This window comes from Mobula hypostoma, chromosome 19, assembly GCF_963921235.1.
Source record: "Mobula hypostoma chromosome 19, sMobHyp1.1, whole genome shotgun sequence".
NCBI lineage: Eukaryota > Metazoa > Chordata > Chondrichthyes > Myliobatiformes > Myliobatidae > Mobula > Mobula hypostoma.
This window is the reverse complement of record NC_086115.1, coordinates 62,451,502-62,477,629: the sequence shown is the minus strand read 5'-3', so window position 1 is coordinate 62,477,629 and position 26,128 is coordinate 62,451,502. Positions and strand designations below refer to the sequence as shown.

The 26,128-nt window shown below is 40.2% G+C and overlaps 1 protein-coding gene across 2 annotated transcripts in view; it reads left to right on the top strand.

Moving 5' to 3' along the window:
* Positions 1-26,128, top strand: part of hspa12a (heat shock protein 12A) — a 109,092-nt gene that overhangs the window by 67,495 nt on the left and 15,469 nt on the right. The window contains exons 5-9 of one of the 2 annotated variants that reach the window (XM_063072036.1): positions 740-844; positions 2,530-2,646; positions 9,981-10,152; positions 22,046-22,132; positions 23,237-23,341. In XM_063072036.1, the coding sequence (XP_062928106.1) occupies positions 740-844; positions 2,530-2,646; positions 9,981-10,152; positions 22,046-22,132; positions 23,237-23,341 (586 nt within the window). The remainder of the gene's footprint in view (positions 1-739; positions 845-2,529; positions 2,647-9,980; positions 10,153-22,045; positions 22,133-23,236; positions 23,342-26,128) is intronic. The other variant, XM_063072037.1, reaches the window with a different exon arrangement.

Below are 26,128 nucleotides of genomic sequence, written 5' to 3'. Positions count from 1 at the left end.
CCTCATCAGTAAACTCAAAACCTATAACACCAAAGTAGAAGTAAACTACCCTCAATTGCAAAGCTCTGCGAAAGATGAAGAGTGCCAAAAAGAAAGAAAATCAAGTCCCTAATGGATTTCAAAGCAGGTAAAATCAATTCTAAAATCTTACTGTTCCACCTTTATCTATCAAAATATGAGCAGCATCCTTTTTATAAGCTGCTGAGACACTCACCTAACTCAATTAGAAGCTTAACAGATACCTGTACACGTTTCCTCCTCGGAATTCATTAATGCCAGGGTGGCATTTAATTGCTGGCTGACCATGTCATTGCAGCTCATTCCATGGAGCAAAAATGGAGCAAGATCTATTACAGACATGCAATGCATTCTTTCAGATCTCTCTCTAATTGTTGAAGATAGAAAATTGCCGTTAAATCTTTTTGAATACTTTGCACAGGATTAGTGTTGAGTGTAACCCTTGTAGAACTGTTGATACACTTTATATAAGGTCTTAGAAATCTAATTCTTAAGAGCTGTGCTGAAATGTCGCAGAGTGAAAGTAGCACTCAAAAAGATTTCAGTAGTGATTTGATCATAGGGACAGTAAGTTACTTTTAAGAAATTGCTTTTAAGCAGCCTGCTTTTAAATAGATTGTCCTATGTGTGACTAGTGTTATAACTCTGTGAAAGTGTGGACAATTGTTACTGTATCAAACTAACGGTGAGTGGTGCATTTATTTCTTTTTCTGTCATCTAGGATCTCACAATTGATACAGAACTGGAAGCTACCAATGGGAAAAAGGTCAAAGCTATTGAAATTTTTGCTTTTGCACTAATGTTCTTCAAAGACCATGCCTTACAGGTGTGTTGGAAGTAACAAAGGACATATATAAAATGGTTTCATTTTAACTGTGACATTCATGAGATGTTTTTAATGGAAGTTCGCTTGTCACATATATTTTGAAGTTTGTGCTGTTCAGTACTATACTGGTAAACCATTTTCAAGTTCAAGTTTGTCATTCATCCGTACACATGAATGCCGCTAATTGAAATGAAATTCCTGGAGACCAAGTTGCATAACACAGTATATATACTCACAAACGTAACTCATAAAGTCATATTATCAAATAAATTAACAAACAATAAGGTGCATTGCAATACAAGTTAAAGAGGAAACAGTATAACGCTACTGGCTCTTCATACGTTATAAGACCTGGGTGGTGCAGGGACTTCAGTAGGCTTATATCCTGGGGGAAGAAGCTATTTCCCATCCAAACAGTTCTTGTCCGAATGCTATGGTACTTCCAGCCTGATGGTGGGGTGGGGGGAAGGAGAGGTAATTGTTGGGTGGATGGGAGCATTCACCAGCAATGCCAAGACCCATATGTACACAGCACTCCTGATAAATATCTCTGATGGGTGGAAGGGAGACCCCAATGATCCCCTCAGCAGCCCTCACAATCCTTTGTAAGGACTTGCAATCAGATGCCTTACAATTTCCGTCCCAGACGGTGATGCAGCTGGTCAGCAACAGATCACAACAGTTTTAAAGCTTGATGTATCAGACAAAGAGATTTAGCAGTTCTTATGACTTCACTGAACGTCTAAGAAATCTGACACCTTCCGTGAAAAAGTGCTTTCTTTCCAATTTGTGCAGTGATTTTCAGTTCTGAATAGATTCCCATAATGTTACTCTTATTAGTAAAGCCTGGGTTCAGATTTCATGGTTTCAGTAGGCTCACCAACCCTTACAAATAACAATTTCTTCACTCTTTCATCTTCAGAATTCTTTTTCCCAGTAATTATCCCCACATAGCCAGTTGCCAAATGAAATGGATTCAAGATCAGAAGGCAAAATCTGTGTTTCAAATTTCTAGAGCTGATAGTATGTTAAAATACATCTATCCAGTATTTGCAAACTAATTCATCAGTAAGATTAAACTTGTCATGTAAAAATTGTAAGCATCAAGTTCAAGTTCATGATTATTGTCATTCAACTGTACACATGTACACCGGCAAACAAGACAATGTTCCTCCAGACCAAGGTGCACAACACAGTCCATATAACTCACATGCATAACATATAAAGTAATATTACCACAAATAAGTTAACAAATCATGAAGTTCATACACAAGTTAAAAGGTAAACAGTATAACGCCACTGGTGCTTCATTCACGCGGAGACCTGTGTGGTGGTAGGGAGCTCAGAAATCTAATGACCTGGGGAAGAAGCTGTTGCCCATCCTAACAGTTCTTGTCATAATGCCACGATACGTCCTGCCTGATGGTAGGGGGTCAAAGAGATTGTTGGGCGGATGGGAGGGATTATTGACAATGCTAACATCCCCGGGTATATAGCATTCCTGATAAATATCCCTGATGGATGGAAGAGAGACCCTGATGATCGCCTTAGCAGTCCACACAGCTGATGAATCCAAAGGAGCGGCAGAGACGGATACATCTGGTAATATTTAAAACGGGTAAGTTGTGCAATTTTCAAGCAAACGGAGAACAGGAAAGCTGTCACTGATGTCATTCTGTTTTCAGGAGCTGAGTGACCAAACTGGTTCACAATTTGACAACTCGGAAGTCAGATGGGTCATTACCGTGCCAGCAATATGGAAGCAACCTGCAAAACAATTCATGAGACATGCAGCCTACAAAGTAAGTTAGATATGTATACAGCAAGCCTCAAGGGATAAGATCCAAGGCCCTTCATTGGTTGGGTCGGCAACGAATGTCTGGCAAGTCAGGGCAGAACAATATGAAGAGCAAGTTGTTGCCAATGCAGCAGCCTCTCCCTCTCCCCTCAGCAAAGGAACGGCAGAGACTGATACAGTCTGGTATCAGTGGCATCACAGGAGTTCCCAGTCAGTGCTGAACTCAACGTAGGACTGCCTTAGGGACTCCAACTCTGCATCTTTCCTCAGGGTTTCCTCCCAAAGCCTTCCCCATGAGTGGGTATAGCTGCAAAGCGGCAGAGGATTGAGATCAGAGTTTTCCTTCTCCTAGATGTAGTGCCAACCACAGCTGATGAGCCCCATCTGCCTAAAGTGACTGGTTTTAAGGTGGCAGCAACCTGCTTTTACTCCTTCTCCTGTCAATAGAAATGGTTCCACCAGGCAGAGTAACTAAACCACACATTAAAAGCCAGGAGCTGGACTTGATTGTCAGGAACTATTTGAGACGCACTCCATTGGGGAACATTTAACAGCCAGCAGGAACTTATCTCTACTAGCAACCCTGGCTTTGGCAGTCTAAAGGGACCAAAGGTTAAGATCACAAATAATCCAATAACACTCAGGTAAGTATTACAGCTTAGGTAAGTATTGTAGATTTCCAAAGCAATGGGTGGGCTGCATTTGGAGTATTGCTGGTTGTCAGACTATTGGAAGGATGTGAATGTGCTGGTGTAAGTGCAAAGGTGAGTCACCAGGATGTTGTCTGGATTGTTAATCTTTATCTATGGGGAGAAATTGGACAGGCAGATTTTGATTTCCTTTGTGCAAAGAAGGCTAAGTGTTGACCTGATGTAATGATATCTACGAAAGGTGAAGTTATACCTGCACCCCTCATAAACGTACTCTATGTACTTCAGTTTCCACCCACATTCCAAAGATATACGGTTAGGGTTGGTAAGTTCAGGGCATGTCGTGTTGGCACCTGAAGCATGGACTGCCCAGCACAACCCTCGCTAATTTGATGTGACACACTTCACTGTAGGTTTCAATATTCGTGTGACAATAAAGCCAATCTTTTTCTTTAAAAATATAATAGCCAAAATCATTTTCCAATATTAGGGCCGTGTGGGGGACATCAAAAACAAGAGGGCAGAGATTTAAGCTGAGAGGTAGATGTTTTAAAGGGAACCTGAGGGGCAAATTTTTAAGCAAAGTGTGGTTGATACCTGGAATACACTGACAGAGTAATCATCAGAATGAGGTGAGGTAAAGGACTCCATTGAAAAGGCATTTAAACAGGCACAAATAGGCAATGTGTGGAAGAATACGGTTCTATTGCAGGTAGGTACTGTAGCTTTAAAGTGTAATGGCAAAGTGTTCATTATGGGCTTATAGAAAGAGAGGCCTGTTTTTGAGCTGGAAGGAGTCATTTGACTGATCAAACTGCTGACTCTACCAATCTGATTAGGCCCATGTGCGAGTGTATTCTCTGTAGTCCTGGCCTACATTTCTTTTCCCTGCAAATTAAGAGATTTTCCGGAAAACTTGTCATGTTTCTGTTGCTAGTTCACCTGGTTTTAAGTAGATTCTGCTCTGTAGATCAAGCTAAACCTGTGGATAGGCTGACAAACTTTGCTCTGCAGAATACTAGATTAAAAGGTGATTTGATAGAGCTGTACAAGATAACGAAAGGGATAAATGGATAGCCAGAGACTTTTTCTCAGGGCAGAAAAGGCTAATGTGAGGGGTCATAATTTTAAGACGATTGAAGAAAAGTATAGAGGGAATGTCAGAGATGAGTCTTTTTACACAGAGAATGGTGGGTGTGTGGAACACCCTGCCAGGGGTGATGCTAGAGGCAGATACATTAGAGACATTTAAGAATCTCTTCGATAGGTACATGGATGACTGAAAAGTGGAGAGCTATGTAAGAGGGAAGGGTTAGATTGATCGTGATGTGGGTTAAAAGGTTGGTCCACCATTGTGGACTGAAAGGCATATAGTGTGCTGTAAGCTTGTATGCTCTATAAGAGTGGTCTGATTGGTAATTAGTAGTAGGTCCTGAAGACAGGGCCTCAGTTTGAAATATTTATTAATTTCCGTAGATGCTGCCTGACCTGCTGAGTTCTTTCAATACTTTGCGTGTGTTGCTCTGGATTTCCAGCAACTGCAGAGATTTATGCATATATGAGAAACTGAAGGAAAAATGATTGAGGGTGAGGACCATCTCAGCCAGATGTAGGACGGTTGTGCTGGAGGGGGATTGGTTGGTTCTTTTCTTATGAACGAAGCAGAGAGCTTGCGGCATTCCTGATGGGGGACTGAAGTGTACGACTGATCATGGTAAAAATGAGACTGAGAGGGCCAAGGAATTGAAAGTTACTGATGAAATGGTCTCCCTTTCTCCAATGGTCCCCTCTCCTTTCCTATCAGATTCCTCTTCTCCAGCCCTTTATGTCTGCCACGCACTTGGCTTCACCTATTATCTTCTGGTTTGTCCTCCTTCCCCTCCCCTTACTTTTCTATTCTGGCATCTTCCCCCTTACTTCCCAGTCCTGATGAGGGGTCTCAACCCGAAATGTTGACTCTTTGTTTATTCATTTCCATAGATGCTGCCCGATCTGCTTAGTTCCTCCAGCATTTTGTGTGTTACTTTAGATTTCCAGCATCTGCAGACTTTTTTATGTTTGTGACTTATGATTGTCACATGTACTGAGACACAATGCCTTTTCGTTTCCATGCAATCAGATAATTTTGGAACATGAATACATTGAGACAGTGCAAGGGAAAAGCAGCGAATACTGTTACAGAGATAATTCAGTGCAGATACGCTGAAAGGTGACTAGTGGTGTTCCACAGGGGTCTGTGTTGTGTCCGATTCTTTTTGCATTATGTGCCAATGATTTGGATGATGGAATTGATGGCTTTCTTGTAAAGTTTGCAGACAATCTGAAGACAGGAGGAGGGGCAGGTAGTTTTGAGGAAATAGGCTACAGAAGGACTTAGACAGAATAGGATAATGGGCAAAGAAGTGGCAGCTGGAATACTGTGTCAGGAAGTGTATGTTCATGCACCTTAGTAGAAGAAATGAAAGGGTTGACTATTTTCTAAATAGAGAGAAAACACAAAAATCTGAGGCTGGGGTATTGGGAGAAGGCCAGGAAGTGGGGCTGAGGAGGGGGGAGAAAGGGTCAGCCATGATTGAATGTTAGAGCAGACTTGAATGGTGGAGCAGACTGGATGGGCCAAAAGGCCCAATTCTGCTCCTATGTCTTCTGGTTTTCTGGGAGTCCTTGTGCAGGATAAGGTTAATTTGCAATTTGCATCTGTGGTGAGGAAGGCAAATGCAATGTTAGCATTCATTTCAAGAGGACTAGAATATAAAAGCAAGGATGTAATACTGAGAATTTATAAAGCACTGGTAAGGCCTCACTTGGAGTATTGTGAGCAGTTTTTGGGCTTCTTATGTTAGAAAGGATGTACTGAAACTAGAGAGGGTTCAAAGGAGGTTCACGAAAATGATTCCAGGATTAAACAGCTTGTCATATGAAGGGCGTCTGATGACTCTGGGCCTGTATTCACTGGAATTCAGAAGAATGAGGGGTGACCTAATTGCAACCTATTGAATGGTGAAAGGCTCGATAGAGTAGATATGGAGAGGATGTTTCCTACAGCCTCAGAATAGAGGGGCATCCTTTTAGAATGGAGATGAGGAGGAATTGCTTTAGCCAGAGAAGAGACAACCTGTAAAATTCATTGCCACAGGCAGCTGTGTAGGCCAAGTCTTTATATATATATTTAAGGCCAGTCATTGATAGATTCTTGATTGGTCAGGGCATGAAGAGATATGGGGAGAAGGCAGGAGATTGGGGCAGAGAGGAAAAATGGATCAGCCTCGATGAAATAGCGGACCAGACTTGATGGGCCAAATAGCCTAATTCTGCTCCTATATCTTATGGTCTAAGGTGCAAGGGCCATGACAAGATAAATTGGGAGGCCAAGAGTTAATCTTTGTTCTGTAAGAGGTCCAGCCTATGATTTTTATGAATTGGTAATTGATTGGATTAATTAAAAGCTGTTCATTTTTCCTGCTAGATTTACACCCTTGTGATGACTGAAGCATTTTCCCTTTAATGAATTATGAAGGAAAGTGAAAATTTGTGAAAGAACAGATTGAAAAAGTGACACAGGGTGCTGTTTAATATAACAACTGGTGAGTTGGCCTAACAAGAAAGAAAGCAATTTGAATAATTGTCACAGGAAATGGGACAGCTGAACAAAACCATTTGGGGACACTAACATGCCACTCGTTATAGGTGGGCGTGCAGGTGACAAGAGTGCCAAAAAAGAGCTTAATTTTAACATAGGAGATTGGAATTTTGTATGTGAAGTATGAGAGATTTTATGCAATTACAGTTGGTTGAATCTTATTTGGAATACAAGGTTTAGTTTTGGGAATGTATTTTTCACTGCAGAAAATCAAGCAGTGGCTCACCAGATTAGGAACTGGAATGAAAAGTCCACACTACATTGGGAAGCAGCTGAATATTCCTTATAAAATTAAACAGTAAAAACTGGACTACTCATCAGATCAGGAGCATCTGTGAGGAGAAAATCAGAGTTACCGGAAAGGTCCACCACCTGAGTCATTAGCACAGTGATTTAGAAAGAAAGCAGTAATTTATGGATCAGTGTGAATACAAATCATCAAAACATCAAAGTGAACATTGGCACAGATGCATACTGCGTCACTATGGAAAGAGGTGAGAATAAATAGTTTCAGGCAGGTAAAGTCAGCCAGTAGCACTTTAAATTGTGAACAAACTCCGAGAAGCCCTTGTGGACATTATGATGCAGGAAAAGTACAGTTCTCTATAAAGGGCAAAAGGCAAGGCTGCCAGTTATTCTGACAGTTAGAGGCAGTGTGTGAGTCAAGAATTGATTGCGAATACAATATACAGTAGTCCAATTCAGTGCTCAGTTTCCATCAGACCTGGGCTGATATCAGCTCAGCAGTTTTTAAAAGGTGACATAGCAACGGGACAAAGATCCCCTCTGGTGCAAGAATAGTCTCTGCACTTATTATTGTTGTTGGGAGCATCACGACATGAACTGAGTGCTAATAGCTGCTTCTAAATGTAACGTGCTGTTAATGTAATGGTTTTTTTTGTAATGTTCACTGCTGAAGTAACGGCTTCTCTGTAGCAGCAATGTTTGGGTTATGGCTGGAGATAACAGGACAGCAAATGCATGTTAGCCAATCAGGATTTTGTTGCTCTGTCTGGTGAATGTGGAAGCAGTTGATTTCGTGGGCTTTTGCCAGACAGGGAGAGAGAGAGAGAGAGAGAGCGATGAAGAGAGAAGACGCGAGTGGAGAGATTTGGTAGCCCGTTGGACAGGGTGGACTCGGAGCGAAGGTCCAAAGGGCAGCGACGACCGGAGGACCGGAGTTGATGGGGACCGACTGGCGTATGAGTGAGCTCCAACTTTGTGCACAGACTGTTTACTAAGATTTGGGCCTTTTTTAATGTATATATTTCGTTTCTCTACTAACCATATAGTCAAAGTAAGAGTTATAAAGCTTAATCGTTTAATCGCATATTGTGTACTGTTTGTTATTTCGGGGTACTCATTTGTAACAGGGGACACATCGCGCAGCATCCACCCAAACAAGATTTCTTAAGTTTGGCCGGGCAGGGGGTTATCACCCCCTATATTAAGCCACTAGGCGAAGCGAGTGTTACATAAGTATGGAGCTCAAGTAGTGACATGACATGGAGAGTGGCCATGAGAAGCCTAATGATTGTATGGAACCGACACACTGACCAACAGTGAAAGAAATTACACACACGGAGGTGGAAGGACCATTCCCGTGAGTTAATGACCAAATACTAATACACAGTAAATATTGAGAATAGAGGATTCATTTTAATTATTTTTATTTTTATTTAGCGATACAGCACAGGACGCACCCTCCCAGCCCAATGAGCAGCACCAGCCAGCAACCTACAAATTTAACTGTAGCTTAATTACAGGACAATTTACAATAACCAATTAACCTACTAGCCTGTACATCTTTGGACTGTGGGAGGAAACTGAAGCACCCGGAGGAAACCCTCAGGGTCACGAGGAGAACATGCAAGCTCCTGACAGACTGCCAGAATTGAACTCCAAACTCCGGGATGCTCCGAGCTGTAACAGTGTTGCACTACCAACTATGCTACTGTGGTGCCCTGTCATCACGAATACAAAATGAACAATGATATTTAAGCATGGCCTCAATACTTAGAAAGAAGAAATAAGGGCAACTCATAACTTGGCATTGTCAGTAACCCAGCCTAGGTGTTGTTTGCCTTGTTGTGTGCTAATTACAGTGGATTCCGGATAATTGGGACACATCGGCACCTGTACATTTTGTTTCAATTAAGCAGATGCCCCAGTTAGTTGTAGTTTCACGGAAATAATTGAAAAGGCATAAAAAGACAAGCTACCATTTAACTACGTAACAAATTATGTATTTAAATGAGATACAGAACAAATTAGAGCATCACAGTACTGTAAAACTGTGTATTAGTTCCTAGTTGTTAACGATGGAGGAATTCATACAGTGGTTCGCTTGAGCTGCTTCTCCCTCCATCTCCCGCTGAAAAAGGATCTCAACCTACCTCAGTGTCCATCACAAAACCTCTCCCCCAATGTTCTCCAGAAACTTCTCCCAGTTCCACCATCCTGATTTGATGACACAACATTCCTAAGCGTCCCTTATCTTTAACGGTAACCCAAACTCTATCAGCAGAACACACTGCTTCTACAGAATACCATTACGTGAAATACTCCATGACATTAGCAATAAAATCTTTACCAGGCCTTTACACTAGTTGGAAACTATTTGGCTACAGTCCCGTGTCCTAATTAACCAGTATAGTGTCCTAAAATAAATGAAGGAAATCCCAGTCATTTTCTCGACTAGTATTTGTTCTTTAAGATTTGTCCCAAATAAGTGGCTGTCCCAATTAATCGATGGCCCAATTAGCCATAATCCACAGTATTGTCAAATGATGATTAAAAGGGTTAAATTTATGCAAAATAAAAATTGCAATAAAATCATTGCCCTAAGAAATCAACTATGTTTCCCTAATGACAGACCTGCCCACCCCACCATGTATTTCCCATATTCTCTGGTTTTATTTCAGATTTCTAACATCTGCAATATTTGTCATTTGGGCTAGAATAGGATCAACAGACTGAGGGACCTCTTGGGGATCCTAGGTTCTCCTGAGACCGGACTAATGTTTTCGATTTGCTTCACTTCTCTAGGCAGGTCTGGCATCACCCGATTGCCCGGAGCAGCTCATTATTGCCCTCGAGCCCGAGGCTGCCTCCATCTACTGCCGGAAACTCCGCCTTCATCAGATGATTGACCTCAGTACCAAGGAGGCTGTCAATGGGTATAACCCCACTGAAACACTTGCATCTGGAATAACACATGGTATCTGTATCTGTTTATTACTTTGAGGTATCAGATTTCGAAACATTTCTTAATTCTAATGAAGCAATGTCATTATGGATAGAATATCGAAGATTCTTCACCACTGAGGTCTGTATTGTACTCATATGCACACCAGGATGATCAGGAGCCACTCCCAGGAGATGAGCTGGCATTTGGTATGTACTGATAATACCACAGCACTCTAAATGAATCTACCTTCCAGTTTCTCCTGCATGGAACCATATATTCCAGGCATTGGGAAGACGGAACCTGCAGGACATAGTTCAAAGTTCAAAGTAAATTTATTATCAAAGTACATATATGTCACCATATACCCCCCTGAGATTTGGTTTCTTGCGGGCATTCACTTAAAAAACAAAATAATAATAATTAATAAATAGGCAATAAATATCAAAAACATGAGGTGAAGAGTCCTTCACAGTGAGTTCATAGGTTGTGGGAACAGTTCAATGATGGAGCAAGTGAACTTGGATGAAGTTATCCCCTCTGGTTCAAGAGCCTAATAGTCAAGGGTTAACCATTGTTACGGAACTGGTGATGTGGGTTCTGAGGCTCCTGTACCTCCTTCCTGATGGCAGCAGCAGGAAGAGAGCATGGCCTGGGTGGCAGGGGTCCTTGATGATGGATGCCACGTTCCTGCGACAGCCTCCATGTAGATGTGGTCAGTGGTGCGGGAGGGCTTTGTATTCACTATGTGGTGGAGCAGCAGTTAGTGATGCTGCCAGTGGTCTCAGTTTCCATGCTGTTTGGGACTGTGTGTCTTCCCCAATGTCTTCCCAGTTTCCGTAGATGTTTTAGTTGGTAAGCTGATTGGCTTTTGTAAGCTAACCCTTGTATAGGTGGTTGGTAAATTGATTGACTATTTTACATTAACCACTGTGTAGCTGGGGGCTGGAGAGATTAGGGATAATAGTGGACATTAGGGTAGCAATTAAATTGGGGGGGGTGGTGTAATATTAATGGGATGCATCTGTTTCTGCACATTATGCTGCTGGTGTCTAGGGCAACAATGAAGGTTCTCTTGGTTTTCTTTACTGTCAGTCACAGAAGTCCCAGGTTGAGACTCAGGAATACCATCGCACACAGATGTAGAGGGATTCTTCGTGCTCTTTCTATCACAGTTTTGTTTCACCAGTCAGAGTTGTTTGTTCTGAGCTGAACTCCCGAACCTGGAGGACATGTGGACCACTCTTGGTCTGGCCTCTACCCTTTGACCAGTTTGGCATGGGTGACCCCACCAAGAGCCAAAGCGCAAGGTCCTGATTCCAAGTGGCATAGCTCTCCAGGTCACTAAGGCACGCAAGCCTCCCAACCATGACAAGTTTGTGGTCCTCTTGGAGGATTGATGGGATGGCTACCATTAACTGGATGGACAAATGGCCTCTGAGTCTTAAGTGAATATGATATCAGTCTGAGAGGAGCAAGTCATCCCTTTGGTTGTCATTAACTGAGATCCCTTAATCAACATCACTCTATAAATAAAAAACATGTTGTTATTATTTGATTTGGAAACTTTGTGAGCAAATTCACTGGCACATGTGATCTGCCATGGCTGTATCTAAACAGTTATTACACTGGCTGGATAGTCTATGGGTTTTCCCTAGGTGCTCTGTTTCTGTCCACATCCCAAAGATGTTTGGGTTGATCAACTATTGAGCTGCTGTATATCGCCATCGTGCGGACGGGTGGCAGGAGAATCAGTGGGGAGCTAATGGGGCGCCTGAGGAGGAAATAAGATTGTTCTGAGAGCTTGCATTGACCCAATGGACCAAATGGCCACCTACAGCATATGAAAATAGAGTATATGAAATTATAAATAAACATAAAATTAAAAATAGCCTCATAAATAAGACAAATACCTTTGCAACCTTTCTCATGATTTAACAGTGACGATACTTCCCCTAATCCTCCAAGTCCAGTCTCCATGGTTACCCCTTGGGAATGTACTTCTTGGAATGAGACCTCTTCCCAAATCACTCCACCTGCAAACAGCACTTTGGAGCTTCAAAATCCCAAATCCCTCTGCATCATGGTCAGGAAATGGGCACACTTCATGTTATGGCCTCCTCCCATGTTGACCCTGCCTGAGAGAAAGCCAAGCCAACCAATCCAGCTGATTTTCAGTTTAAACAAATATCATTCGAACTCCATAGCATACTTCAGGTTGATGACTTTTAACTTTTCTCATCGCAGATGTTTATTGAGCGTTTCCGGCATTTTCTCTTTTTATTTAACTCTTGTGGGCTCAGTTGATTGTGAAACTGTAGAAATGATAAGGACTAAATTTGAAACTAGAAATTTTTTCTTAGTAACAAACCGTACAATTTTGGCATTCCTTGGAAGTCATCTGACATTAACACAGGACACACTGTCAGCCTAACCACATCACCGGTACCTCTGCTAATTTCTCATTCTGCTAAGACTTCCACTGAGCCTCAATCTGAATTATTAAAAAAGCACCCCTCCCCCCCATCCCGTGGAGCACACACAAAATACTGAAGGAGTTCAGCAGGTCAGGATGAGACCTTCTTCAGGACTGAGAAGGAATGAGGAAGATGCCGGATTAAAAAGGTGAGGGGAGTGGAAAGAGGCGAGCTGAAAGGGGATAGGTGAATCCAGGGGTGGGAAAGATGAAGAGCTGGAGTAGAAGGAATCTGACAGGAGAGGAGAATGGACCATAGGAGAAAGGGAAGGAGGAGGGGACCCTGGGGAAGCAACAGGCAGCTGAGAGGAGGTAAAAGGTCAGAGTGAGGAATAGAAGAAGGGGTTGGGAGAATTTGTTTATCAGAAAGAGAAATCGATAATCGGTTTGGAGGCTACCCAGACAGAATATAAGGTGTTGCTCCTCCACCCTGAGGTTACCAAGGTGAGGCCGTGGACTGACATGTCGGAATGGGTATGGGAGTCAGAACACCCTGCAGACTTTCATCAGATGGATATCCCGGAATATCGGAAGACAATTATCCTCAATACTTTGGGAGGGCTGTGTTTAAGCTGTAAGGCTTTGTCAGTTCTTTTCCAATAAGAAAACAATTGCTTCTGGATATCACTGAGTTTGTGATCACTTTGGTAATAGTGTGCACTTCAGTGCACACAATTAAATCAGGTTACAAGCTCCAGACCAATTTTCTTATAATGTTATGCTTAATTTCCCAAATACCATCTGTTGCTATTCATGCTGAGCTCCTTTCATAGCTGCGTTCAGTGTATTAACACAAGAGAATATGCTGAAGCTGAAAACTCTGCAGTAACACACATAAAATCTGGAGGAACTCAACAGGCCAAGTGACATCTTTGGAAATTAATAAATAGTCGAAGTTTCAGGTCGAGACCCTTCATTATGGCCGTGCAACGGTGTATTAATTTCCTTTACTGGCAATGTGTGAAGGAATTGAGCTGCATGGAAGTGTGGTTAGCACAATGCTTTACAATACTAGTAACCCGGGTTCAATTCAGGCTGCTGTCTACAAGGAGTTTGTACGTTCTTCCCGTGACCACGTGGGTTTCCTCCGAATGCTCTGGTTTCCTCCCACAGTCCAAAGACATTCTGTTGGGAGGTTAATAGATCTCTGTAAATTGTCCCATGATTAGTTTAGGATTAAATCAGGGAATCATTGGACAGTGCGGCACGAAGTGCTGGGAAGGCCTGTTCCATGCTGCATCTCAATTAAATAAATAAAACATCACTGGTCTTGTTTGCTTTGTTTTAGATAACCAGCATCTAATCCATCATTCCTTTTCATTACCATTTCATTACTTGGTTAGATCTGTCTTTTCAGTTCCTAAGCAGTTCACCTGTGCTGTATACAGCTGCTTTCAGAGAATCAGTGCTGCTCCCCACTCAGTATCTGACCCATTGTGTGGGACTGGCATACCAAATTTTATTGCACAAACATAATGTAAAGCAGCATACATATCTCCTCAATTCATAGCACACTATTTGTGAAGGAATTACCAAAGTATGGTGTTTTTATTTTTCTTCAAATTTCCTGTGATTTCCAACTTTATTAGTGAATAGTTTTCAGGCAAGTTCCACTGATCCACAGTCATGTAGTGAACGTTGCTAAGGAACAACATGTTCTTATTGTAGCTGGATGGTTAGAGTTTAACTTTGAAGGGTATATAATCTTGTTTTAAATGAATATAATTTTTTTCTGTGTAGGAATATGATAAAATACCTCAAGGCATTTTGCAAGTATTGTTTCTTTTTTTTGAAGCTAAGAAACACCTAGAATTTTAAAGAAATATTATCTTCATGAAAGTCACGTGTTATTTGAAATATCACAGAGTAAAGGGCTGTGATTTTCATTGGAATGGCATTTTATTCAAATACCATGTACATCTTTAATGTGATTTATGCATGTACAGTATAACTCAGATAATCGACTAAGTAATCTTTTGGAAATCCTAATTCTTCGGCATCTGGCTCACTAACAAGTCCAGAGAGTGAACTTAGGCCAGGGTCAAAACTATGGGCTTAGTGTAGGTTTAGCATCTGGATTGTGTGCTGGGTATATGACAGGGCTAAGGTCAGGAACATGGGTAGGTTTGTGGCCATGGCTAGAAGCTGAAGTATCTGATGGTCCAGCACTCCCAAACTCCAGAGTGTGCAATGCCAATGGAGTTTTACCGTACATTCTATCCTGAACAGCAGATGAGGAAATACTTTTTCATGAAGGTGGTGATCCCAGAGATCTATCAGTCATCCTGTATATGCTTCCTCTTCAACCCCACCCCCACCCTGCCAACGTTTACCAATTGCTATGGCTGAAAATTGCTCAGAGGTCAGTTCTGGGTGGGTCTTGGCTTTTCAAGAATGGTTTCTATAATGTTTTAAAGGAAACCATGCCAGGCCACACATGTAAAAAGCAAGTGAGACATACTACAGGTAGAGGATGTTCCTGTGATTGCCAGTGGGTTGCAGAAAATGTTTGGTAGAACGACATCTGATTAAAACAGCGAGAGACGATACTGGATCTCTTATTAGGGAATGAGACATGACAGGTAACAGAAGTTTGTGTGGGGGAGCACTTCGTTTCTAGTGATCATGATGCCAGTAGTTTTAAAATAATTATAGAGAAGGATGGGTCTGGGCCGCAGGTTAAAATTCTGAATTGGAGATAAGCCAATTTTGATGCTATCAGAAAGGATCTGGCAAGAGTAGATTGGGACAGCTTGTTTTCTGGCAAAGATGTACTGTACTTGGGAAGTGGGAGGCTTTCAAAGGTGAAATTGTGAGAGTGCAGAGTTTGTATTTTCCTGTCAGAATAAAAAGCAAGAATAACAGATTGAGGGAACCTTGGTTTTAAGAGATATTGAGGCTCTGGTTGAGAAGGAGGAGGAGGTGCACAGCAGGTACAAGCTGGAAGGAACTAATGAGGTACTTGGGGAGTTCAAGAAATTCAAGAGAATACTTGAGAAGAAAATCAGGAGGGCTATAAGAAGGCAGGAGGTTGCTCCAGCAGACAAGGTGAAGGAGAGTCCTAAGGACTTCTCCAGATGTATTAAGAGCAAAAGACAAAACAGCTTCTCTGGAGATCAGGATGGTAATCTATGCGTGAGCTGAAAGAGATGGGGAGATCTCAAATGGATTATTCTTTTGCATCTATATTTACTCATGCGATGAACACAGAACCTATAGAGATGAGGCAACACAGCCCTGAGTTCATGGACCACATACGGATTACAAAGGAGGAGGCATTTGATGTCTTGATGTAAATTAGGGTGGATAAATCCACAGGGCATGATAGGGTGTTCCCTCGGACCTTGTGGGAGACTCTTGCAGAAATTACAGTGGTCCTAGCAGAGATATTTGAAATGTCTTTAGTGACAGGTGTAGTGCCAGAAGATTGGAGGGTAGCTTAGGTTGTTTGTTGTTTAAAAAAGGCTCTAAAGGTAAATCAGGAAATTATTGGCCTGTGCACTAGACATCAGTAGTGGATAAGTTATTGGAAGGTATTCTAAGGGACAGATATACAAGTATTTGGATAGACAGGGACTGATTATGGATAGTCAACATAGCTTTGAGCATAATAGGTCATGTCTAACCAATCTTACAAAGTTTTTCAAGGAAGTTACCAGGACAGTTGATGAAGGCAAGTGGTAATTGTCTACATGGAATTTAGCAAGGCCTTTAACAAAGTCCCACATGTGAGCTTGGTCTAGAGGTTCAGTCATTTGGCATTCATGATAAGGTAATGAATTGGATTAGGCATTGGCTTTGTGGGAGAAGCCAGAGAGTGGTCATAGATGGTGCCTCTATAAATGAAGACCTGTAGCTTGTGGTGTGCACAGGGATCTGTGCTGGGTCTGTTGTTGTTTGTCATCTATATCAACGATCTGGATTATAATATAGTAAACTAGATCAGCAAATTTGTGAATGACACCGAGATTGGGGACATAGTGGACAGCAAGGAAGGCTATCAAATCATGCAGCGGGATCTGGACCAACTGGAAAATGGGCCAAAAAATGGCGGATGGAATTTAATGCAGACAAATGTGAGGTGTTGCACTTTGGTAGGACCAACCAGGGTAGGCCTTAGATGGTGTGCAGTGGAACAGAGGGACCTGAGAATACAGATCCATAGATCTTTGAAAGTGGTATTACAGATAGCTAGGGTCATAAGGAGAGCACTTGGCACATCGCCTTCATAAATCAAAGGTTTGAGTACAGACTTTGGGGTGTGAAATTGAAGTTGTATTAGACATTGGTGAGGCCTAATTTGGAGTATTTTGTGTAGTTCTGGTCACCTACCTACAGGAAGTATTTGAATAAATGTATTGCTATATTTATATCTATCTATCTATCTATCTATCTATTTATGATTGAAAGAAGGCAGAGAAAATTTACAAGGATTTTGCCAGGATTTGAGGACCTGAGTTATCGAGAAAGGTTGAATAGGTTAGGACTTTATTTCCCAGAGCTTAGGAGAATGAGGGGAGATTTGATAGAGGTATACAAAATCCTGAGGGATAAAAATAAGGTAAATATAAGTAGGCTTTTTCCACTGAGGTTGGGTGAGACTAGAATGAGAAGTCATGAGCTTAGGGTGAAAGATCAAACATTTAGGAAGAACGTGGGGGGATCTTCTTTACTCAAAGAATTGTGAGAGTGTGGAGCAGTCTGCTGGTAGAAGTGATAGATGTGGCTTTAATTTCAAAATTAAAGAGAAATTTGGATAGGTACACATTTGGGAAGGGTAATGAGGGCTACGGTCCAGATACAGGTCGGTGAGACTAGGCAGATTAATAATTCAGCATGGAGTAGGTGGGCCAAAGGGATATTTCTGTGATTCTCTATGACTCTAATCAGTGCATTTCCCATCAAACAACACTTCTGGGATGACACTAGGACTCATTCCAGCATCACAGAATTTTTATAAAGATAATTCAATATGATTTTTTATTCTTCTAGTGACCTAGGGTTTCTCAATAACAGACTACAGAAGAAACTATCTGCAAATCCTAAAAGGTCCATCAAGGACAAACAAGCATCCAATAATTCCTGGCAGTGCTAGTCATTGATTTTTGGATACAGCCTTTAGAGATTGAATTTGCCTATTGCACAATATTTATATTCAATAAATAATTCCAAGTTGTATACATGATTTCTCGACAACAAAAGAATCCTTCTCACTTTCCAGTAGTCTAGGACTAAATTAAAATTGATTGGACCCTATTAATTTTAATCTAGGTAGACAAGTGCTTCTGTGTGCATGCTTTGTTATTTGTTTTTGTTGAAGCATCTGAGCATGTTTTATCCATTGCTTAACACATTTATTAGCAAAGCAAATTCTTGCAAATAATCAATATTAAAAGCCTAAGAAGATAGTTTTGTCCAAAGCCAAAACTAATATACTTAGGAATTACACTAAAAGAATAAATCATAGATAAAATAATTCTACATAAATCAGGTTTATTGAAAATTTTCAAATTCAGGATATTCAGTGCCAAAAGAAGAAATTACACTAGTAAGTTGGATAAGTCATTTTTAAGGTTTATTTTGCTTTCACTTCTTTGATTTAAGGAATTAGTTTATTGGTATAAAAACAATGGTCTACTAGATCGACAATGGTTTTGCATCTCTGTTTCGCATGCCTTGTTCATGTCATTTTGAAGCAACAGACTATGGAACTCAGAAATGGGATTTTCTCGTATGTATAAGTGTTGGTTGCATTTATACCCAGGAAAAAAATCAGCAAAACAAGTGACCATTCACTGGGTTAATCCACAGGTTTTTAACTTGGGGTCACTGGATATATTCCAGGTGGTCCATGAACTTGGATGGGGAACAAATTTACATCTTTATTTTCACTAACATCTAACTGAAATTTACCATTTCCTTCAATTATGAATGTAGACAACAAACCACAGTAGTATTAGCAGTACCTATGACTTTGATAACTGTATTTCAATATAATTAGTTTCTTTTGTAATTCTATTTATTTTGCTTTACATATTTAAATACGTTATACTGAGAAAGAATCCACAGGCTTCCCTGGACTGCCAAAGAGGTCTATGGTATTTAAAAAAGTTAAGAATCCCTGGGTTAATCCATCCTGAAGGTCCACCTTCATTTTATTTTGTTTCAATGAACAGCCATCTGGAACCACAGGGATTGAGAATGAACATTACAACATAAATTCATGTGGGAAAACAATGGAGAGCTTAGGTCATGTCTCTGCTGTCCAGTAGGACACATTCTAGATTTTCCACAACACAAAGAAAATAATAAAATAATTAATTGGTTTAAAATTCAAAGCAAATTTATTATCGAAGTACATATATGCCACCATATACAACTCTGAGATTCATTTTATTGTCGGCATATGTTTCTTGTTTGCACAATTTGTTTTTGCTTCTGCACAATGGCCTCTTTTAATGGATTCTATTGGGATTCTTCGTTTTGTAGCTGCCTGTAAGGAGAGAAACTCAGGGTTGTTTATAGTATACATACTTTGATAATAAATGTGCTTTAAACTTTGAACTTTATATTGCTGTCTGTAGATCGCTGCAGGCCGTATGAGACTAACAAAACAGGAAAGGCTCTGGGGTTCACTTAATTCTACCTCGGCATTAAGATTCTAAACCCCCGATTCTGAAGTTGTTTGCTTATTTTTCAATGGGGAATGAAAAGTCCTTGGGAACGAAGAGCCATGAACTCAATATTCTTGGTGATGAATGTACACAATAACGTGAATTTTTGCCTCTGTAAAAGTTATACTAAAATCATAAACATGACTTCATGACGTCATAATCTCAAAGTTGTGGAGTGGAAATCTGACCATTATGAACACACGCTGGACCTTCAGCCATCGATGAATGTTGATGAAGGTCTTTTGATACTTAAACACTACAAGATCTTACATGCCCATGGCTGAATTTCTGTCATGTGCCCAGTAGGCCAATCTCCTCACCAGGAAAATTATATTAAGTAATAATTCCTTTTTACTGGGTTCGTAAGTGAATATGAACTTTATTTTATCATGTAGATTAATAATTATTTTGGTTTGCTTGTGATGAATTAAACTTTTCATTTTAATTCTACTCATCTGAAAGTAAGGTCAACCAGTTGCCAATTTTCTTCAACATGAATTCAAACTTTATTCTCTTATATTGTTTCGTGAGGCCAGTAAAGAGAGTCTTGGCAGACTTAACCTTCAGTCTCAGGAAAAACAGTAGGAAAATAGGAAAAAGTAATTAGTTGTCCTTAGCATAGATGGGAAAAAAATCGCTGCTTCATGCATCCGTGCTGAGCTCATCAATTTCACCAACTTTGCCCCCAACTTCCAACCTGCCCTTAAATTCACTTGGTCTATTTCTGACACCTTTCCTTGCTTCCTTGATCTCTCAGTCTCCATTTCTGGAGACAATCTGTCTAGTGATATATTTTATAATCCTTTCTCCTCTGGCCCTCTCTCCTCTCCTATCAGATTTCTCCTTTTCCAGCCCTTTATCTTTCCTACTCACCTGACTTCAACTTTCACCTTCTAGCCTGTCCTCCTTCCTTTTCCCCCTTCATTTCCAGTCCTAATGACGGGTCTCGGCCTGAAACTTCGACTGTTTATTCATTTCCATAGATGCTGCCTGACCGGCCGAGTCCCTCCAGCATTTTGACTAACTCTTGAGAGCTTTTCAAAATTAATTGATGGCTAACATCATTTTTCAATCACATCAGTGTGTGTGGTGAAAGTACTTCCACAGGAGTGCTTGGTGGGATGCTGCACGATCAAGACCCAGGGATAATGAGACATCTTTCCAACACAGATTGATGTGTGATGGTGGTGGTGCTGCCAAATGTTTGCTGCCCTTGCTTTTCTTTATGATAGAGATGATAAATTCGGGAGATTCTGTTGAAAAGCCTTAGTGATTGACCTATGTCCTATGATGGGGGTGTAGAAATGTGAACACAGAAGACAGAACCCAGTCTTTTCATGTCTTCCCCCGCTCCCACACTCACATTCTCAGAAAACCTATTGGCTCTATCCAGGCTTGAACATAAAATTAGGAAACGAAAAGGTTGTTCAGTGCAGTGCAGGTAAGATCTTAACCCAATATAAATTAGCATTTTCAGTGTAAAAATGGAGATAAATAGAAGAAAATAATAACCATTTATTTTATTAATTGGTTACATTTGATTATATATCTTAGTATATCCTCAGAATCCCCATTTAACCAATGTCTTGAGATTTCTTGATGAAATATAGTAACCAGAATAGTTAAGAACCATTATCATGATGATAACTTCGGTAAGACATGCACCTTTTCATCATTCTATCCTGTTGTGTTGCATTTTACTACTGCTGTCTTTGTTTCTTGCAGTCAGGAAGGTTTTGTTGAATTTTGTAACTATATGCGGTTTTCACAATAGTGTCAATTTGAGTTAAGTATAATCTTTCTCTTGGCAATTCCCATAACATTAAAAACATATATAATTCTTTGTAATTCTAATTGCTGTGAATTTCTAACATCTGCAGAATCTTTTGTGTTTATAATTCTATTCATCCCCATTTTAGATTAGGCCAAGCAAAAGAGAAGAGAATAATAACCATTTATTTTATTAATTGTGCTTTGCTGAAATAAGATCACATCTCAGTGACCCAGATTGTGAAAACAAACTAAAAGCAAGTTTGAGACTTTCAGCATTTGAATCTAAACAGCGTTCAAATTCTTTAGCACAATTACTGTAAATAAATTAGACCCTTCAGAAATAATGCAAAACAAATTGTTTTTCAAGGAAGCTAATGAGTAGTACACTGCTTAGCATGTTTAAATATAATTACTCTGTGCCCTTTAATAAGGTCAATAGTAAATCAATTATTTTCAAATTTAACAATACAACTTCTAACTGAAAGAGAAAATTAAACAAAAATTATATGACAAATTGAATTCTTGAGGATGGTAAAGATATATTTTGTGTCAGTCAAAGAATATGACCGAATTTCTTTTGAAATTTTAAAATAAGTTTAAGAAAATAATTTTTAGGCCTGGGGAAACTTAGGTATTATATTTTTCCCTAAATGTTGACCTGAAATAGAAGCTGATGCAGGTAAAAACCCACCAGACTTTATGACATTCCTTGACCACTACTTTTCTAAATAATCCACTCCATTAAAGTAGTGGCAAAGGAATTTCATATACACAGTGTGTGTTTAGATATTTACAAGCCATTATTATAATCATGAATATTCATATTCATACACCATTCCAAAATTTATCAGCTGAAAAAGCCTTGCAATCTGTTTCCTGATTTCATTAAATGCCTTCATTTTAATCAACTTCATCCTTCTTACGTTATCAATTGTTGGAGGTTGACAACAGTTCTGTTTCTTTCTGTGTTACGCTCAGTTATCTTCTCTCTATTAACAACTAGCTAAAGAATACACACGCCGTAATCGACAGAGTCGCACCTTTTTGGTGGAAAATGTCATAGGAGAAATCTGGTCAGAATTGGAGCAAGGTAGTGTCTTCTTTCCTGCTGTTCTTGGTTCTTTCTGATTTTCATGTTGCTGGTGATGGTGCTTTTTTTTGTATGTTGCTGCATATTCCGTTTCCATGATATGTACATTGCGATATGAATCTCAGAAGGAAGATAAATGCTGCAATCACTTCACCGCAGTGTGTAACTGGCTTCACACCTTGTGCTGCTTTTATAACCTGCTTCACTGCATCTCTTTTATTAATCTTTAACAATTTTAATTGCTTAAATAAAAGTTCACTTTTCCACAATAAATTTGTAGGAAATTAGTTTAAAATGGTTTCCACATAATCTATTCTTTGACATAAAGTTTAATCATTAGTACATCAAGATACCATCATATTTTACGTACCTAATATATCTTGTACAATAGCTTACATTAAGTACAGAGAGCTTCTTTCGTTAACTACAAACGTTCCCCTAAATCAGGGGTTCCCAACCTTGGGTCCATGGACCCCTTGGTTAATGGTAGAGGTCCATGGCATTAGAAAGATTGGGAACCTCTGCTCTATTTGCCTGCTGAGCTACAGCCTCTGCCAGAAGAGGGGGAAAAGCACAATTTAGATAATATAGCACATTTAAATAAATTACCATGAATACTATGTACAACAATGCAATTAAAGTTGAATTCTAGCTGTGTGTGTTCTAAGCTGCATACAAGCAAATGCGTTTACAGCAGATTCCTTTGTGAACTGTTTTAACAAGATTGCAATATAAATAATGCTGGCAGGAATTTGGCAAGAAGTCACTAACCAATTTACTAAATGTAGTGTGGAGGTATTTGAACTTTGAGTCTTAAAGATCAGTGCAGAACCTTCCTTCAGTACAAGCTAATGGCTATTTTATTTGTAAATCATTTAAACTCAAAAAATGGCAAACGTGTGGTCTCTCTGGACAATAACATTTACAGAACTTTTGTTGAAAGGCAATGCTTAATTTTAACTCTAATTTGAAATAAGTAGAATCATTGCCACAACATGTATTTAAAAGGCAATTTGTGAACAATTTAGTAATGTTATTACACTGCATTTGCATTTAAAATATAAATTATCGTGTAGTCCTTTATGAGCATGTTTGTTTTGTTAGGTGATCGTTATCTTGTGGTGGACTGTGGAGGAGGCACTGTAGATCTCACTGTCCATGAGGTTAAACTACCTGAAGGACATCTGAAAGAACTCTATAAGGCTTCAGGTAAAACCAGTGCTTCTATTTTTATTAACAATACTGCATACCAGAAAGAAGCATTGCAATTATTCAGATAAAGCCCACCACAGGGAAATCTTAATAGAGTTTTTTTACCTTCTGATCTGCCCTAGTTATAATGAAAGCTTAGTTTGTAATTTGTAACATTCTCATGTAGGCTTATTCCCACTTGTATCTTTGGAGTGAATTTGCTATCAGTTCTTCCAAATCAGCGCTATAACACCGTCTGTAGCACTAACACAGACACTGCCCTGAAGAAGGCAATGACAAACTACTTCTGTAGAAAAAAAATAAATTTATTTATTAAGACCATGAGATATAGAAGCAGAAGTAGGCCATCGAACCCAGGCCTCTGGTAGTGTAAAGCATTGTGCTAACCACTGTGCTACCATACCACCTTGTCAAGAATAATATTGCCCATGGAAAGACCATGATCGCCACTTACCACGTGGCATGGCAAGTAACAAATGAGCAAACACTGGTGGAAAACCTCAGAAGGTTAATAATTCCACAGGGGTTCTATGTATCCACAATTAATCTAGAAATTTACTTCCATTCTGCTGTATCCTCTGAGGGCAAAAGTGAGACAACACACAGAATGATGGAGAGACTCCATAGGTCAGACAACACCTATGAAGGGAAAAAGGTAACTTAGATTTTTGGTTGAGACCCTCAATCAGGACCCATCAGGCAGTCATGAGAGTGGTGATATCATTCCTCATTTGACAATCAGTGAATCCAACCAAACAATGTACTGTGTGAATAAAGGACAGGGGTGGGGGGGGGAGGAGGAAGGGGGCACTGTGTTCAATGCGGCTGCCACTATGGTAAGGTAGGAAGGTGGTAGAAGGTCCTACCTCACTGGACATTGAAGAACTGGAAACCGTGCTACAGTCTTTCAAAGACTTCAATGATACATTATATAAGGAGGAAACAAGAGTAGTATCGGCCCCTTGGAAGAGACGCATGGGTATGATGGTATAGTGAATGTAGAAAAAAGACACATCCTGCCAGTGGAAGTGGTGGATGTGATTTTGATTTTAACATTTAGGAGTATATTATTCCATAGAATGCACTTGTGGAGATAACGATTGAATTCAGCCATAAGGATTTTACTTAAAAATGTAATGTGCTAAAACTTGTTAAGGTTTATGCCTGAAGATTACCATTTTATGTAAGGTGTTGAGCAACTACGAGCATCAGGACCAGTCCTCTAGGAAAGGAAATCATAATTCCTTGAAAGGGACGTCACAGGTAGATAGGGTTGTGAAGAAAGCTTTTGGCACATTGGCCTTATTAAATCAAAGTATTGAGTAAACAGGTTGGGGTGTTATGTTGAAATTCCGTAAGATGTTGGTGAGGCTTAATTTGGAGTATTGTGTGCAGTTTTGGTCACCTACCTACAGGAAAGATGTAAATAAGATTGCAGAGAAAATTTACAACGATGTTGCTGTGACTGGAAGATCTGAGTTATAGAAAACTATTGAATAGGTTCAGACTTTATTCCCTAGAACATGGAAGGTTGGGGGGGAGATTTGATAAAGGTATACAAAATTATGTGGGACATAGATCGAATAAGTGCAAGTAGGCTTTTTCCACTGAGTTTGGGTGAAACCACAACTAGAGGTCATGGATTAAGGGTGAAAGGCGAAATGTTTAAGGACAACATGAGGGGAAAGCTCTTCACTCATAGGGTGGTGAGCATGTGGAATGAGCTGCCAGCGGAAGTGGAGAATGTGGGTTTGATTTCAAAATTTAAGAGAAACTTGGATAGTTACATGGATGGGAGTGGTATGGGGGCTATGGTCTGAGTGCACATTGAAGGGACTAGGCAGAATAATAGCTCAGCATGGCCTATATGGGCCAAATGCCTGTTTCCATGCTGTAGTGATTTATGACTCTATAACTAAAGGATAAGTGGATTTTGTGGTGTGAAAAGGATTGGAAAGGAACCTTTTTTATTCACAAGGATCTAGGACACCAGTGCCTTGGAAAAATGAGGTTGATGTTCCTCTAATCCTCTTCCCACCAAAATTCAGATCGCCACTAGAAACAGTTTTGGGATTCCTCTGGGCAATGTTGGTGTGCAGTGGAACCAAGTGTTGAGTGTACTATCCAGTTGTCTTAAAAGGCCACTGTCCCAAATTTGGAAAAGGAACATTGTTATGGAATTTTTTGGGGGGCCAGAGAAACTTCCAGAAATTGAGCAGCTGCAAACTCTTGTTCTCCACCTTCTTATGCAGATGTCATCCACTATTAACACGCACCCAACCACTGACTCCCTATCCTCCCTCCCAACCTTCCTCCCCTCACCCACCCCCACTCAACTTCAACCTTTCAACCCAACCCACAGCATCGGAGCTTTGGCTGTCCATTTCCCTCCAGGCCTGCAGAGTTCCTCCATCACTTTGTGTCTTCCACTCAGTGAGATCTCTTTTGCCATATAAAATAAAACCGCAGATGCTGGAAATGCTCTTGGTCACCATGAACGGTTTGAGCTGGATTACGTTCTCACTCTATGACTAGACAGGCCTGTAATTGATTTGCTGAGCATTCTTCAGAAGCTAAGTGTGTGCTTACCTGCTGGCCTGCACTAAGTCTTCATTTAGCAATGTGTCCATTCTGCTGTTTTCCTCCTTGTTTTTACAAAATGGCTATGGCCTTGCCCCATCTTATTCTAAGCTCTATGATCTTCAAAGATTTCTTCATCCTACATCCTACGATTCTGTTCTCTTTAGATAGTTACTCATCTATTGGAGCCTTGCTTTCACCTGA